The sequence below is a fragment of the Carassius carassius genome, chromosome 24 (assembly GCF_963082965.1).
Source record: "Carassius carassius chromosome 24, fCarCar2.1, whole genome shotgun sequence".
Classification (NCBI taxonomy): Eukaryota; Metazoa; Chordata; class Actinopteri; order Cypriniformes; family Cyprinidae; genus Carassius; species Carassius carassius.
The window spans coordinates 30,168,629-30,186,899 of record NC_081778.1 but is presented as its reverse complement, the minus strand read 5'-3'; the positions used below and the strand labels follow the sequence as shown (position 1 = coordinate 30,186,899).

Here is an 18,271-nt window from a genome sequence, read left to right as displayed (position 1 = left end):
TATCCACAAATACTGCTTTTTCTCTTAAAAAACGAGGTGCGTGAGCTCAAATCAACGAGGCCTATGATCAGCCAGATGCAAAAAGAAATACAAAACCTGTGCTAATTGAAAGAAAACCAGATTAAATCCAAGATACAGTGATAATATAGTATAATAAAGAGTTTTACAAGCAATTCTGCTCATTTTTGACCAGGAACACCAAATTAGGTGTTAAATAAGGATTTTCAAGGGTTAAATAATGATGATAACTGTGCAATTCACATACACTAAAAACTGCAAACTGTTCAGCAAGACAAACAAAATAAACCATTCTAAAATTAGACAAGACCTCTGATATTTTGCCCTAAAGGAATATTTTTTGCATTGTAAATATAGCCTGTAATTAAAATGTACCGCTGGATGAAAACAACAGCAGTCTTGTAAACATTAATTTCAGGGTGTTGTTCGGTGTGAGAGGGAAGGGTTGGGATCTTCTGTTTACCGTGGTGTGCTGAGTTTGATTTATTTCTGTTTCTCTACAGTCTGCTGGGTTCTTTTTCATTCTTGCATTTTTCTTTTACTCACTATTAGACTTGGCTGGCAGAAAAAAATATGACTCTGTCAATGCAATTAAGCTGACTTCCTGTGTGAAACACCCACACCGCCACGTTAACACCTACTGTCAGTGCGCGGATGTGCCCCAGCTCCGCTAATACTGCTCTGTTAGCGACTTCTCCAACACATGCTCTCAGCTGTTATGGCAGTCGTGGCAGACAGCCTCAAATATTTAGTTTTAAAGACAACATCATGACATTGAAATTAACCCAATTCATTCCCTAATACGCTTTATTCTACATCAAAACAGTTTGGCTTTGTCATGTTTGATCAGAACCTAATAATTTGATCCCACTCTGAAATGACTTTCCATTTCAGCTGATGTCACAAAGTTTTCTTACTGTTCTTTACCCATTTCCTTTAGCCATGTGAATCTATTCGGGTATTTACATGGTATAGTTTAGTCTATTTCTCCATAGTTATATAAAAAAATAAAATACAAAATCTATTCTATTCAAATCTAAATCTATTCAATTTTGTGAACTTGTGAAATTGAACCTGGGATGAAAAAGTATATGATTGGTGAATTTGGCAATGAATCATTAAAACTAAAAAAGAAATTAATAAATATATACTTTATATAGGCTATGTATAACATTTATACATTTGTTCATTATTATTTTTATTTTTTATTTTCCTTTATTCTTTCTTTTAATTTAATAAAAATATATAAAAATTTAATTAAAATACACACAGTATATATATATATATATATATATATATATATATATATATATATATATATATATATATATACTTAAAAACAATATATACAAAAAACAAAAATTGTATAATATATATATATATATATATATATATATATATATATTATACAATTTTTGTTTTTTTGTATATATTGTTTTTAAGGTAATTAAAAGTAAATTTTTTAATAAAATACGAAAATAATAAATGTATGTATTTTTGTGTGTGTGTATATATATATATATATATATATATATAGTAATATGGGTCAATAGTTGGTCTGTATAGTTGCTGTGCAGTGAGGTGCACAATGTTGATCATGTATCTTTATATTAAAAGGCATGTTGTTTAATTTAGTGTGTAAATCAAAGCTGATCAATGATTCTTTCCAGCACACATGAAGCCCTCTTGTGGTCACTCTGGAGAACAGCACATGAAAGTCTCGTCCTGAATTCTTGATCCACATGATGGTGAGTTGAATCCAAAGCCAGTCCTACAAAGTCAGATATTCTCTGTGCTCTTAATACTGTACTACTCTTTCAGACTCGAGGAGTTTCCCTGATCTCTCCTGCTCGAGATTATTCCCCTGAAACTGATGTGTGACGGTGATTCATACAGAGAACTTGAAAATTATAAATGCCTCCGATAAATGAAACCATCTTGGCTTTTGTGGATTCCCGAAGCCACTATTTGGGTGAGTTTTCTGAGAAGCAGTTACAATGTGATAGTGACAAGAAATGGCTGTAACGATAAGAAGTTATTTGAATTAGTATCTGACTGAGATGTCAAATAATAATTCTGAATCAGTTCAATTCAAATGAATTCACCTTCCATTTTTAAAAACAGAAATATGCGGTTGCAAGCTTTAGAAAACATTCACAGATTTTCTCTGCGATTATGTAAATGTTGGCCTAGTTATCAAGTCCGATGTGTCAGTGTTTTTGGAAATTTACAGATGTATGTTTCCATGATGTGAGGTTAAACATAGCACGCTGTAGCAGCCACCTTTCCATTCATATGACAATAATACCACAAACAAACACAAATGCACAAACATATTTGTACAAACACCCTTGAGCTAGTGCTGTAGCAACAGGTGATGCTTGCCAGGTCCTTTCTGAAAGGTTGTGTAGGTGAAAACAGATTGTTGGAACACATTTGTCTCAGTGTTGTTGTCTGTGTGTCTCAGACTTTGATATAACATTCCCACATGTGGCTGCTAGAAAATAAAGTTGCTTTGAAATCTACTGCTCATCCTAAAAACGTGTACATTAGTGTCAGGCACAAAGAGTGCCATTGTTACGACCGACCCCACTGGTTCCTAACACTAATAGAAAACATGAATCTTTTAGAATTTGTGCATGCATTTTTTTTTTTTATTAAACATTTAGTTTAAAATTGCAATCTGTGAGAACTGATCAAACATGTGCTAATACAATATAGGCCTATTTAGTATTTATTTTGTGGGCCAAATAGAAGTAGACTGATTTCTATATCAATGACACCAGTTCTGCCATTTAACATCTACATGTCAAATTATGGATAAACTAAGCCAATAATTTTTCCACTTTATTTTTAACACAAATTCTCACTATCACTTCAGGAGGCTGGTGGTTTGCTCTATTCATTCAAGGTTTCATCATGTTGTATCATGATTGTAATTACTCTATGATAATAATGCATGTTTGTATTACAGTTATGAATAAGCATGCTGACATTATTCTGTGTGTGGATGAAAAGTAACAAGCTGAGAGGATTTTCACACCCAAACCAATTCAAATTCTTTCAGATCAAAATGTCTAATCTTTTATTTTTTTCAATCAAAACTTCATGTTTAGAAACAAAAGCGTGTGCAGCGTTACTTATTTCCCCTTCATCAAAGGGAGGAAATGCTGAAGCTCTACTGGAAATCTGCATCGGAGATGATGCTATCAGATGTATGTTTATGTCGAATAAATGTCAAATGAATATGGTGTAAAAGCTTTCTAATAACGTGAGCTTCGGGTCGGATGACTCACATTTGAAAGGATTCATTCTCATCATCATATCTGCTGCAAAACTCCTGCAGAGCTACAGTTTGAATAGTTTCCTTTTTTTGAATTGGATATTAAAATAAAATATCAATATAGTAGATCTTTATGTTTCTATCGCGAGGTGGTTGTGTTTTAAATCGACATCTGCCACTGTGAGTAACTGGAATAAAGCATATTAAAATAATAATAACATATTAAAATATTTTTTTTTAATTACAGAAAATTGTAAGAGTAGATTATAAAACCTCTTTAATTTGTGCTACGAATTACGACTTTATGGCAGAAATTCCCGCTTTAGTGTGTATCTTAAATGTAATGATTTAAACGGAAAAAAAATATCTACAGCCCATAAACCAGCATTCGGACAGAAATTAGAGATAATTCTATTACGTAAACTTTAGCATTTAACCTAAACCGTAGTGACAAAATTATTATATGATCATTATTAAATAATATAGGCTAAATTTAGATTGAAAATCAGCATCTGCTTCAAATGCGCATTTTCTTCTTTACAGGATTTTGTTCTCTCTATATTCATTTGGATTTTAATCTCACACACGCGTAATTGAAAACTTATTGATCTATAAATAAAAAATGTAATGTTTTCTTGTGGTCCCGTGATAAGAGCCGCAATTGTGTGTGAAGTCGCACATGAAATCAAATGACTAGAAGTCTAACCCCATCGTGGCTGCGGATGGCAAGTTTTAAATAATTTTATACAGTGCTCCTTCCTGACATTTTTAACATGTGGTGTTTAAATATGAGAATGGTTGAGTGTGAAAGTGGATGAGTCCCTGGAGAGCGCGCATGGAGACGCGCCGCTCCAAAAATCAAAGTGGGGCAAGAAGAAGCGGTGCGCCACAGCTGGCAGATCGTCTTATGTCGACGGGGAGGGGCGGTTCGTTTACCTGACACCCCTCTCATCGAGCTCGAACCCTCCCCCTTCTCTTGTGCTTCTATCCCGCATCGCAGCCCACGTTGCGCGCAGACCGTGCGCTCCTAACTTCAGCGGTACGCGCAGGGACATCTCCATCTCCATCAGCGAGCAGAGCTGCGGACGCGTGCCGGCTTTGGATCTCTCAACGCGGGGACGAAGTTAAACGAGCCTACTCAACTTTTGGATGGAAAACGAGCACTTTCGTGGAGATTGCTAACTTCTCTGAGGTATTGTAGTATTTCTATTCTTTCTCTGATGTCTCCGAGCATCTGCTCCGAACGCAAAGCTGCTGTATATTTAACGACCAGTCAGATCTGTTTGCTGTCTTGTCTTATCAATAGATTAACAATTGACCGAGGGGAGTGGGGGTGGGGGGATCATTCATGCATACGTTCAGGTGCAACTGATTTTCTACTATTCTTTATATATATATATATATATATATATATATATATATATATATATATATATATATATATAGCTATATATATATATAGCCATGTATGTATATTGGTTATAAATCTGTAAATGTGGATTTCAAATGTGGCAAAAGTAAATTTTAGATAATAATTCAGATTATAATAACACAAACCTATGGTTTTTACACTTGTACACATATGCATGCATGTGCGCTAGATCTAAATTGGAAAAAAGGAACAAAAATCCAATTTAATGGAGTCAAGAGGCAGGCATGCTCCTAAATAAGATGAAATGACTAATATGACTAAATGATTCTAAATTAATCTGACTGTCAGGCTGCAGAGCATCACATTACACGTTCCTCTTTCTGGTGTGATGTAAAACTTAACGTCTCAGGATGCAGTGGTCAGGACCCCGTGCAACTAAGTGTGAAAAACATCTGTAAACGTGAGATGGGTTGATATGCATTTACATGCAAAGAAAAAAAACATTGACTTTAGGGAGTTAAGATGCATAGACACATTTGAGAGCAATAATATTTAAGGAAATGAATGTAAATAATGCAGAAATTATCCTATTAAGCTAAAGACAAGGTTGTTAAATGCAAATTAGTCAGAAAATCTATTCTTTATGCACTGTAATATTTGTATTTAAATTTCTTTAAAATCTACATGTCTGACTGTCAGTACATTATAAGGAAAGTACTAATAATACGGGCAGATCGGTGTGTGTTCAGGAGCTCAGTACTAACAATAATCATGTTTCCACATTTTTGACCTGAAATGCTTGCATTAAGGCTCTTTGAACAAATTCAATAAAAATATAGGCATCTCAGTGCTTGTAATTCATATCCACATATTATATGGGGTGTGACAGAATAAATTATTTTACAAAGTGGTTCATTAAATGTTGCATTTAAATTTATGTACATTACTCTTGTGGTTATGGGTAGCAACCGTACATTACTATTATTATGCTACACTTTGGTATGTTGATGAAGAGCACAGAGCATTTGTAAGAATTGCATGATGTTCATCACGGTTACTCGTGGGCAAGGAGCTGTCCTAAAAATTACATTTGTGAAAATTAGACGGCAGTGCAAAAATGATGTGCCTGTAATAAGTTAATCAGTGATAACATTGATTATATAGAATTAAACTGAGGACAGTAATAAGTGCACACCTGGAATATTATTTATGTGTGTGACTGACACACTTTTTGCAATCTCATTTGCAGTGCACACTATATCTGATTCCTCATTAACAGGTCAATGTGGTAAAAAACGAGGTTATTCTTGAGATTACTAGTTATCTGGGGTAGAATTAGTGCGGTTGATCTGGTCAGTATTTCTCAGAATAGAGCTTGTGAGCTTTTCCTGCCAGCGTCAGGTTTGCTTCTTGTAAGTGCTGTTTAACATCAAAGTCACTGCTATTATGCAGGTTTTTCTTCATTTGTTTCATTCTGACATTTTCTCCACGGTGTCACGTTAATGTACTGTACAGTCTGCTGATGTGAAACCGCGTGGGTCCCCTTGATCTCGACTTGAAAGTTGTTAACCATTTTTTATTGGCATCATCTAACCCCATTTCCACGGCTGGTTGTTGTTGTTCAGATACTCACCTTGATATGATAACTGAGCCTGAATCTGCGATGATATCGCTGTCCCAAATCTATGCACAGTGGCATTGTCTGGCATGCTCGGACAGACTATAAATAATGAAAATGCTACAGCATACAGATGTGTGTTAAAAATGATTTTAGCAGACAAATGTCTGCTAAGATCAATACTGTCAGTTAGGCCCTAAATGCGTAGCACAACGTCAAGCAGCAAATAACAACAGGAAGTCAGAGATGCTTCTGAGAGGGAAGGTAATGCTGTTCAACTCCATGTGGCCTCCAATTTGGGGGTCAGAAAGGTTAAACTGCTCTCTAAACCCATCATAATGCAAGTTTTTTCCTCTTAACGTTGATACACGCACAGTGGTGACCAAAGTTGCATCTTTGTCAGTGAGAAGCACGCTGTTCGTTGCCCCTTCCGACCCTTTGAGACCAATTATCTGGCGTGGTGCATCGGTTATTTTCAGCGTGCACCTGAGAGTATAATCAAGGCAACTCGTCCTTGATGAATTATTTCCACTCCATCTCGCATGATTTGTCCTGTTGTAAGTGACAGCAATCGAGGTGCATGAAAGGAAGATGAAGAACTTCTTGGTTGGTCTGTGTCTGCTTCGTGTAGAGTGATTTCTTGGGTAAAACCATTAATCGTCTTTACCACAGCGGGACTGAACGATAGGCTGAAATAACAGCTCAGCAAAGAGAAGAATTATAATTGTGGTTAGAGCACGGTAAATACCTGTTTAGCTGCCAGTGTATGCATTTATTAGACTGTCGCCAGCAAATAAGAGGTCTGTCTCGTTTTTTAATATGTGGCTGCTTGGAGATTCCACCCTGTTTGCAAAAAGCTGTTATGATTTCTAATAGTTAGGAAAGGTAACAATGAATCAGAAACTTTTGATGACAAGCTCAAACCAGTTTGGGAATAAGAAGAAAGGAAAATGAAGGATTGTTTGTGCATACTTGGGCTCTGAGTCAAGCATGTAAAACGGCAGACGATCACATGCAACTCGAGAAAAATTTAGCACCGTTTTCCAACTTTTTCCGAGATGATTTGCATATATCAGCAGCGATTTGACGCTTGTGTTTAATTCCTCAAGCGCTATCTCTCGCATTTTTATTTACATATTTGCCTGCTTTTATCTGGTTTTGAGAATTTTTGTCGGATCTTTTCAGAGGGCAAAGCGTCAAAAGTGCGTCATGTCGATTTAGTCATGCTTATGCTAAATGACATTTGTGTAAAATCAGAAGAGCAATATAATCATTCTCCGCATCACCATCACTAATACAATTTGATATACACACTCAGTTCCACCTTAAACCTTTTAAAATTTTGCATAACCCAAATTTAGACACTCCATATGTTTTGATCTCACATTATTGTCTGCTATTTCTATGCTTGTCGTTATCCGATCTGTGTAGGTTTTCTCGAATCCTTTGTTCTGGTAAGGCGACACAAAGAAAGCAGTATATATCACAGGAATGCACATAATGCAAAAGATCAGGGTTTTAATACCCACCCACATACTCGCAGCAAACAATTAAAGAAGATACTCTCCTTTACAGTGCAAACACACACACATGCACTTATAGAGATTCGGAGGGACGCAGATTAACGCCATTCAAATCTTTGCCTTTGCAGTGTAGTCAACTGAAAAGAAGCAAGAGCTTTCATTTGTTGCTTTTGATTTGTTGTGCACACACACATATAGAGAAACACTAAAAGAGAAGAAAGAAGTATACTGATAAATCTACAGGTCCTGTCTATTGTCAGCAGGCCTCTGATCTCTGATCTGAAGTCTGAATTAATGCTTTTATGCATAACTTTAAGGTAGATATATCAGTTCCCTTTAAAATTTGAGGCTGATGATCTTAGAGTAAGTGCTTTGCGTTTTTTTTTTTAAATAAATGTTTTTTCTTTGGATTTCTGGAATCTTTCAGTTCTTAAAATACATTTTTATTTCACTATAAAGAATATTTTATGCGATACAAAATACTAAAAGTGAATCTTTTAGTGCATACTTAACTGCAAAGATGTATAAAAAACAAGCATACTCACTTATTATCTGACTTTTATAGCATTTTCTGCAATAATTTGGTGGGAATATCTCTATAATTGTGTATTAAGTGTTGCAAGTGAGAGTATTGCACTCATTTTGAAAGCTTAAATGCATAATAAAATGAGCCAAAATGTGTAGAAGTTTGTGAATGACGGGCGTTGCAATTTTGCTAAAACTTCTGCGGGTGCAGTATGCGCGTGGGCCCACGCGCTGCATCTCAGCAAAGCTCAGACAAAAAGAGCTTCACAGCGTTTTTCTCTCCCTGTCACTTTAACTCTATTAATTGTTGATGCGTCACAATCCACGAGGCAGAAATTAGAGGGCTAATTATTCGATCATGTGATGCTGCCCCACTGCAGTGACAGAAAAGTAATTTCCCGGGCCTTGAAACTGATCTCACTTGATCGTAAGATGACGGATTTGTTTTATAATTCGATAAAAGCGGGGAATAAACAAGCGATGAGCCGATAAAGAGCTTCTCTCGTGTGCTTGGAGGGAGTAATTGTTTTTTAAATAATTAATACAGATTCCTGAGGGAGATTCAAAGAGCCGGATCTTTTTGTTGTCATGCGCTTGTGTGCAGCCGGACTTAAGCTCTCGTGCACTTTCACTGATTTAAAAGTCTTGCATACTTTATTTGGCAGGTGTTCAGATGCGAGCAAGCCACAGGGGGACTTTTACAGTGTACACTAGAGGTTCAACATCACAGTGTGCACTGGACAGAAATGACTGTTCACTGTGCTGAATCGGTTTATGCCACCGCATGCATTTATAAAACGATTAAATAATTAGTCAAAACAAAAAGTTATGAAGTTAGACTCCCCTCATGCACGTAAGTCTATTACTGCAGGTTATTTTTATCATTTAATACACTTACAAGTCATGTGAGTCGTGCACAGTCAACTGCAAACTACTGTATTAATGTGCTCGAGTATCACAGCTCCTCTATTCTGTCTAAAAATGTGCTAGCCACTAATATTTAAAGACTGTAGTGAGTTCAATGTTTGTATTTCCAGGAAATGTTTGTTTTGAATGCATCTAATGGAGATTTGTATACTGCCCATTTGCCTCCGCATTGATTCAGTGTCTCTGTTCGGTATGTGGTGGGCACTGATGACTCTACCCCATGCTGTCTGTGTTATCAAACTGCCGAGATGCTCTTGGCTCTGATTTATAACACTACCTCAAATAATCTTGTTAATGCACATTTAACATTGCGGAAGTGGCAAGCACATAGACTAAACAACACCTACGCGTGCGAGCATTCAGAATAGTGCTGGTGAAATGTGCCGAGTGATAAACTGCCTCCAGTGCAGCTAAAAAGAGGAAGACTGTACTGTCTTGTTGTCATATAGGTTTCTAACTTTGGATGTACACTTACACATATTGTGACACTATTCCGGGAGATGATCTTGGGAAAAGGCAAAAGAAGCAATGAAACATCTTTAGGATGCAAAAAAAGAAAAAAAAGGGGGAAAATGTTAAAATCCTCTCTTTTTCTTAGAAGTATTAGAAGTGTTAAATAAAAGGTGAATTATATTTTTTATTCAATTATTATTATTATTATTTTTTTTTTTAGAATTATGAATTTATTTTACAAATTTAAATATAGCCAACATTAAAACTACATTTTGTTAATTGTTTCATTTTGCTGAAAAATCTGTTAAATCCTGTTATTTAAATATGACCAAATATTTCATGTCAATATAAATTGAAATCAAATTCTCAGATATTCCAGGATAAACAGTATGTTCATGGAAAAAAAAGGCAAAATAAACTATGCAACATCTTTAGTATGCTATAAAATGGGATAATTGTTAAATTCCAGTTTTTACAATTATTTTTATTATTATTATTATTGCAGTTTTTTAACATACATTGGAAAAAAAATCTAATATAGTCAAAATTAAAATACCATTTTGTTAACCGTTTCTTCTCTTTCTTTTCTTTTTTTTTCCTGAATACTCCAATTTTAATACCCCAAGAATACCCAGAAATTCTTAGAAAAAGTAATAAAAAATTTAAAACTAATTTTATTAGTATGCATTAACTGTGTGCATTTGTTTCTTTTTTATTTTTTTTAAATAACTGTCATATTAGGGTTCATTATTGTTTGCTTTGAGCATGCTACAAATATTGCCATTTTCAACTCTTCAGTTGTGTTTACCCTTCTTTAAATATGGGCGAGAGCTGAATTATAACCACAGTTGATCAAATCATTTCTGCTCTGTGAATCTGCATGCCCTTCTGTATGTCGGAGTTGGTGTTGTTGGGAAGTGTGTGTGTGTGTGTGCCAGGGCTCTTGGCAGTGTCTGCACCTGTTGGCAGCATCAGGACCCTCCTGGCAAGGCCGGCAGAAATTGTGTGATGCTCTTGTACGAGTGCAGAGGAGACTGCAGCCACAGCAGTCAACATGGCGGCCACGCTCCGCTTAATACTGCACTCGCTGGCATTTCCCATTTACTGTGGAAATAAAAGACCGATGCAACTACACAATCCATTCGCATTTTAGAAATTGATGCCACTGATGGATAGTGGGAGCAGAAATGCACCAGATAAAACTAAGTGCTATGTCATATTATTTACTATGACTGAATCAACTTTGCTAGATTTGAATGGCCAGGTCTGATTAAAATATTTTAAGAATTTGCATTGAAATACTGAATGTTTCTTGTGTAAAAGAGCCACTGCAGTAAATGTTTTTGATGTTAAGTTGGTTATATACATTTCTGGCCTATATCTAGAGCATTACTGTAGCTGCTGCGCCACCAAATGTGTTGCACAAGGACTAACATCTCAAGACAGCAAAACAAGCATCGTGCAAATTCAATCAATCCCGGATACGTGTTTAGCAATGTATGAATGGCATACCAGATATTCTGGATTCATATGTAACATTAAAAAAACACACAAACAAAAACAAACAAACAAAACCCCAATTATTTACCTATGTTGAATTGATTAACGTATTTTGTGACCCCTTGAGACGCATTCACCTTTTTTTGTCATTGCTTTTCTTTTACATTTCCTGTTTTTAACAGCAGTGATACTTTGTGTTCTAGATCAGCACCTGTGCTGATTTCATATAGCTTCATCATCTTCAGTTTATATACATGTTACACACCCTGCTTTTAAAAAACATATTTCACTGTCTACACTATAATTAATTTTTGGGCCTATAAGTCATTATAATTGTTGATTCTGGCACTGGCATTTGTGCTTGGTTACCTTTAAAACCAATGTTTTTTTTTTTTTTGTACAAATAATTTTTTTGGCATTATAATAACATACAGTAGCAGAAACAAATATATCTATCTATCTATCTATCTATCTATCTATCTATCTATCTATCTATCTATCTATCTATCTATCTATCTATCTATCTATCTATCTATCTATCTAAATTGTATATTATACGTTCAATATATTCAATACAAGTCATGTTGAAATCATGAACACAGTATAGTAAATACAGATCTTTGAAAGTCATTTGAACCATTCAGGATGTGGCATTACTTCCCAACCCCCAAGGGTGATTAAATTTGACTCTTGCACATATTTTTGACTTTTTTTCTGCATGATGATTTTATTTATGATAACATGCATTCTGGATAGCATAATTCCTCTGCAATTATTATTTTATTTTATTGCAGTGGGCATTATTTTAAAATCAAATAAGATTGGGAATGATTCCATTCCTGTTTTGATGTAAAAATAATAATAATAAAGAGTTTTAGTTTAATAATCTATGCATCACATTTTATTTTTTATTATTATTAATATTATCTATACTATTTTATAAAATGCACATTTTTACTTTTTACTGCATTTTCTCTTCGAAATGAAACACTTCTGTTGTTGTTGTACTGGTGTGCATTAGTTTATTATTGTAACATATTTGCAGGAATTAGATCTCGTCTGTGTGTGTGTGTGTGTGTGTGTGTGCGTTCAGGGTTGGTCGTTTGCTGTCACCTGCACATATGTGTGTGTCATGCACCAGCATCACTGACAGATGGCGTGTCCTTTTGCTATTAGAAATATTGTACTCCTGAGGCTCTTTTACAACTTTTTAAAACAGAACCGCGTCAAAACCCCCACTACAATATCATCACACTCGTTCAACACGATCATTCGTGTGCTTTCTACCCCCGATTCTGCTGATCAACTCATCCGAACACACACCATCAGGATCAAAATCCACGCGCTCACAAACAAAGATCGTTTATTTTCTATCAATAAATGCAAAGTGATTTTATAGCGCTATTCGCTGCGTGTGTATCCTGTAGGCTGTGTGTGTGTACAGGATGTGTGTGTAGATAAATGCAGAACCGCCTCACTCTAATCAAGCTGATTAAAAATTCCTGCGCGCGTGCAGGCGGAAATCCACCACCATCATCATCATCCTCGTTCTCCTGCACTTTTACTTCATTTTCGCGTCCATCCTCCTCCAGGACAGCGAGAGAGACGCAGGAGGACCAGAAATCGGTCTTCAATCGCGTCGTTTACGAGGTTTAGAGATGAGGAGAAGCGCCAGGCATCGCGGAGAGGGAGGGATGAGCCGATGCAACTCATAATTTAATGGGGACAGAGAGAGAGAGAGAGAGAGAGAGAGAGAGAGAGAGAGACGGGGAGCGAGAGAGAGAGACAGAAGGGAAACAGAAAGAAAAGGACGGAGCGCGAATGTTACAAATGTAACAAGCGGAAGATACAATGTAGCGCTGACGTGCGTCAGGAATGTTCGGATGCTTTGACGTTTCATTCGACGTTCGAAAGTGTATCGCGCACTTTTAAAGCTGCTTCGGATCCGCAGATCGACTCGAGATGAGACGGCGGGTCGCCGGGGCTTCGTGCTGTTGTTTGGCCAGATGAGAGGCGATTCACGAGCGCTTCTGCTCCTATAGGCTCGTATTGTTGAAGCTCAGTGGGATGTGTAGGGAACGCTGGGGGTTACTTTTATTTTTAAGCGTTATTCTGCGCACAGATCGGACGGTGGATGTGATCGTAAACTCTATGGAACTCTAGACTCACCGGAGATCGTTGCATTTTGGCTTGATTGCATGCGTCTACGGTCTCTAGCTCTCATCACATTTTAAAGTACTTTACGCTTCGTCTGTGTGGTTCTACGTGTGTCATGCGCTGTGATTCATGGCTTAGCGTTTGATATTAGGTTTTGGTGTGGACGATCTGGAAGTTTGATAGAATAGCTGACGTAAAACTGATATTTGAGTGAAGTTTGTGCTCCTCCTGCCAAAACTTGAAGTCGCTGTTCATCCACAGCTCCTTTATATGCTCCTCCTAAAGTGGTGAGTTCAAGTTTACGATTTTTTCCTTGTTTCTTTGTTTTATTGAATTGTTTTGATGTTATTTTTCAATCTAATTATATATATATATATATATATATATATATATATATATATAAGAATATAAAGAAATTTTTAAATGTAATATATATATATATATATATATATATATTATATGCCTGAATCAACCTGTATTAGGTTACAACAATAAGGATATGTTTTATATATATATATATATATATATATATATATATATATATATATATATATTAAACTATGAAAGTGTTTGCATTCACACATAAGGTTTTCTTTTCCTCAAAAGTAGCCTACACAGAGTTAATCTTTTTTATCTATAGCCTACCCTCTATACCTGTTATATCACATAAAGTCACATAAGTTCATGTGGTGTTCAGTGCTGTGGAATTCATTGTTGCATGTCTGATGTCTTGTTTGGCCTGTTTGATGAAATCTAACCCCGTCTGTTATGGTGTCTGGTTCAATTTTCTTTTATCGCTGCAAATGCAAAGCTGAGACAAGGTGCATGTCCCTTTTCCAGTAATCTTAGATAATCCAATGCCTTTCTTTTGTTTTGGCATTTTGTGAAACACTTTTTGGGTGTTGTACAGGTATTATACAGGTGTTATACAAGTAGTTGCAACCAAAAATCTTCACACTTTGTTTTAGATGCATGTCTTCGCTTCAATGAGGAATTCAGGTTCTTTCAGGTTTAATACAAGAGATCTGATCCACTAAATATTTCACAGCCTGTCTCTCTTGCATGGAAGGGTTTATTGTAGGGTGCACTGATCACTGAAGTGGACTCCTCTCCTCTAGCTTGTTTGCTCTCCACATGGGATTCTGCAGTGGGTTAGACATACATAATACATGCTCTTAGAAATGGGAATGTGATTGTTGCATGAAACATTGTAAATGCCGTGTAACATTAGGCTTGATTTGACATCTCAGTCTACATGGAAGAGACAAAGTTTATGTTGCAATATCATAGTTTTTTTTTTTTAGGTTCAGTAATCTTTATAATTGGGGGGAAAAAATGTATGATGTTTATTTTATGGCACTTGATTTTCCAGCCATCCTAATGCCGCTGCTCTTCTTGTTATTTTTCCCTTCAGGTGACAGTGAGCAGTGGTGCTGAGAACCATGGAGCATCTCAGTGAAACATGCCAGGGGAAGGAGAACTGCGAGATGGTCAATAATCTGAACGACACCAAGGCCCCTCCGGCCAAAATGGCCCGCCTGGAACAGAACGGAAGCCCGCTTGGCAGGTCTCGTCTAGGTAGCACTGGAGCGAAACTCTCCGGAGTGCACTTTAAACCCCCTGCCCATCATCTGAAGGCCTGCCACAAGAGGGGTGAGTTTGCTTTTCCTTACCACTGCACTCTTAAATATAAAGGCATTGATGGTTTCATGAAGAATCCATGGAGCACTCTTAAAAATAAAGGTTCCAAAAGGGAGTTTTCATAGTGGTGCAATAGAAGAACCATAATTTGTTCCCCAAAGAACCTTTCAGTCAACAGTTCTTAAAAGAAACATATTTTCCCCCCTCTAAATATCTAAGGAAGGTTTTTTTTTTTTCACTCCCCGGCTGCATTCTATAGCTCTCTGGGTAACTGTTATTATTATTTATGGGAAAGTGAACTTTTGCTGAGTGCTTGCTGAACTTTGGAAGCTACTGTATTCATTGTTTCAGCTGAATAATATTTACCATGGGCTTTTCTCAGCTCTCTGGGAACAAAGCGTGTATTGATCCTGAAATGAACCGACACAGCAGTCTTTATTGTTAGATCTTTATCTATTAAAAATGGAAAAGCTTCAATTCAGCACATTCCCTGGCATCTGCTTATGATTACCCTATTTATTGATTGTTTTCCAGAAAACGGTCGCATTCTTAGGAAACTGCGACTGCGTGGAGCAGAAATATGATTTATTACGATTGCCCCGGATAGACGGCGTTGATATTACCCCCAGCCTCTATTAAACCCTGTAAAAATAAAGATCCTGGGTCCAAGAGATCATGAAGTTCCTGAAATTTCATCACTGGAGTGTTGCAGCTGGCTGGTATTATGTGATATTTGCACAGTAAACCCGAACACATGACAGCTTTGGATGGAGATTCTTCGGGTTTTTTGCTGATAGCGGCTCACTGTTTACACAGACTCGTAAAACCTCAAGGCTATTTGGTGCATTGGGAGCTGCTGCACAGCATCATGGGAAGGGTACTGGGATCTGCCTAAAGAAGTGTTCTAATGTGATTTGAGCATCTTAACAATAAATAAAGCGCTAAACCTGCGATGAGCTCTAACCTTTTAGTGTTTCTAACACGTTTAAATAGCAGAGCTGTTTCGTTGACGTCGTCTCCGCTTGTTCTGCATTCTGATTGAATTATGCATGTTACAATGCTGCTTTATTGTAACACTGTTACAGTGGATAATAACCAATTCATAACACAGCCTTGCATGAAAAAAATTGTTTCAGCTGTTTAGCAAAAAATGCCTACAACTTCTAATCAGCAAACGAGTGAAAATGTGCTAAAAAACTAAATTTAATGTCAAAGAACTTTAGTACTGTTAATTAGTTTTTAAAAAGAAATTAATACATTTGTTCTGCAAAGATGCCTTAATAAATTGATCCAAAGTGACAAATACATTTATAATGTTGCAAAAAATTTTTTTATTTCACATAAATTCTGTAACACAAAGTAATCAAAATGTATCATTCAACTTTTAATCAGACACGTGGGAAAATATGTTCAAATACTCCACTGAATGTCGATTTTACATAATCCGAAAACTTTAATGAGTCATATGAGCTTTTTGATAAAAACTGTCATTTTCTGTCGCTGTTTGGATGTAGTAAAACACCCACACATGTAGCAGAAAATATCTGTCCTATGTTTGTATCTTCTTCCATCACTAATTCTAAACTTGAAATCAGGATTAGGCATAAAATAATGTCATGAATGTGAGAATTGAAAAATATAGTTGTAAAATATGGGAATTGTGTCTTTGTGGCTGTTTTACTGTTGATTAAGAGATAAAAGAAGACTTCTTCACTTTATAAATGCTTGTCAAATGCATCATTTTGTGAGAAAAATATGATGTGATAGAGAAAAACGGGTGCTATTTTTGGAATCAGCACCCCACAATTCATACAAGGTGGTGTTATTGGAGGTTGCATGCAAAGGCAAATGCCATTCTTCCTATTGCTTATGCTTAGGATTCAAGGTTTTTCAAAACTGCAACCCTAACAATCAAATAGCAATGTGCTATCATTAAAAACAACTTGATTTTTCGCTTGAGTATTCTTTGCATTTGCAATTTTGGACGAATATGCAACAAAAATAATACTGTTGTTCAAAATCTGTGGCCTTTTAGCATCTCTCTTTTGTGTGCTGTGCAGCGATGTAAAGCTTGCTCTCTTGTTTCTGCTAGGTAACATGCTGCCAGTGTTTTGTGTGGTGGAGCACTACGAGAGCCCCATCGAGTTTGACAGCAAAGAGGAACATGCTGAGTTTGTTCTGGTCAGGAAGGACATGCTCTTCAACCAGCTAATCGAGATGGCCCTGCTCTCCCTGGGCTACTCACACAGTTCAGCTGCACAGGCTAAAGGTATTGCACATTAATACTGTCCAAAACATGGCATACAGACACATGGTGCACAGAGCTACCTATTTCTCCAGAACTTGCATGTGTTTTTCTTTGCTGTTAGATCAGAATCATGAGTCATAAAATGCTGGGCAGATGCAAGGTTATTTCTGGAGGCTAAACAGAGATATTTTTGGAGTGATTAGTTGGCTGTGTTCTGGTATTGCATGCATGCTTCTGCTCGGGCTGACCTGATGTCGAGGTCAGGGGGGTTGTGGGTAGCGGCAGGAACACACAGGTGCACCTCCTGCTCTCTGTAATCACACTTCTCTCAATGGGAACGAGTGTGGAGGTGGGCCTGCGGTTTCTAATTGCTCGCTTTATGGAGTTGGGGGCTATTTTAAGAGCCGTAGCCTTCAGCCTGTAATTTATTGCACGCTGTCCATCATAATTACTTTTTTCTTTGGTCTTCTGGATCTTGTTTTTTTTTGTTACTTAGTGGCAGCCGACAGACAACATATGGCCGAGCAATCATTTTTTTTTAAAGAATGCCTTTTTGCGAACCTGTATAAAAAAGACCATGGTATTATCATAAAAAATAAACCTTATAAAGAACATGACAAATGTATCATACAAACAGAGCGGTTCTCAAAAGGCTCGCCGATTGATTTCAGTAGAGTTTGGCATTATATTGTGGTAAGGTTAATGTGATGTTCATAAATCAGAACTGCTCAAATTTGAACAAATTAATATCTTTATTCAGCAAGTATGCATTAAGTTGATAAAGTGACAAAGACATGTATAATGCTAAGATTTCTAATTCAAATAAATGCTTTATATTCATCAGTTTCCACAAAAATATGTAGCAGCACAACTGTTTTTAACATGGATAATGAAATGTTTCTTGAGTGGCAAATCAGCATATCAGAATGATTTCTGAAGATCATGTGACACTGAAGACTGGAGGAATGATGCAGAAAATTCAGCTGTGCATCACAGAAATACATTA

General features: G+C 36.5%; 1 protein-coding gene across 4 annotated transcripts in view; it reads left to right on the top strand.

Moving 5' to 3' along the window:
* Window positions 1-4,307: 4,307 nt before the first annotated feature.
* Window positions 4,308-18,271, top strand: part of LOC132103422 (DNA-binding protein SATB1-like) — a 56,284-nt gene continuing 42,320 nt past the window's right edge. For 3 of the 4 annotated variants that reach the window (XM_059508516.1, XM_059508517.1, XM_059508514.1), the window contains exons 1-3: window positions 4,308-4,493; window positions 14,791-15,029; window positions 17,110-17,286. In XM_059508516.1, coding sequence (XP_059364499.1) covers window positions 14,819-15,029; window positions 17,110-17,286 — 388 coding nt within the window. In that variant the 5' untranslated portion in view covers window positions 4,308-4,493; window positions 14,791-14,818. Of the gene's footprint in view, window positions 4,494-12,727; window positions 13,664-14,790; window positions 15,030-17,109; window positions 17,287-18,271 lie in introns of those variants that run through there. The other variant, XM_059508515.1, reaches the window with a different exon arrangement.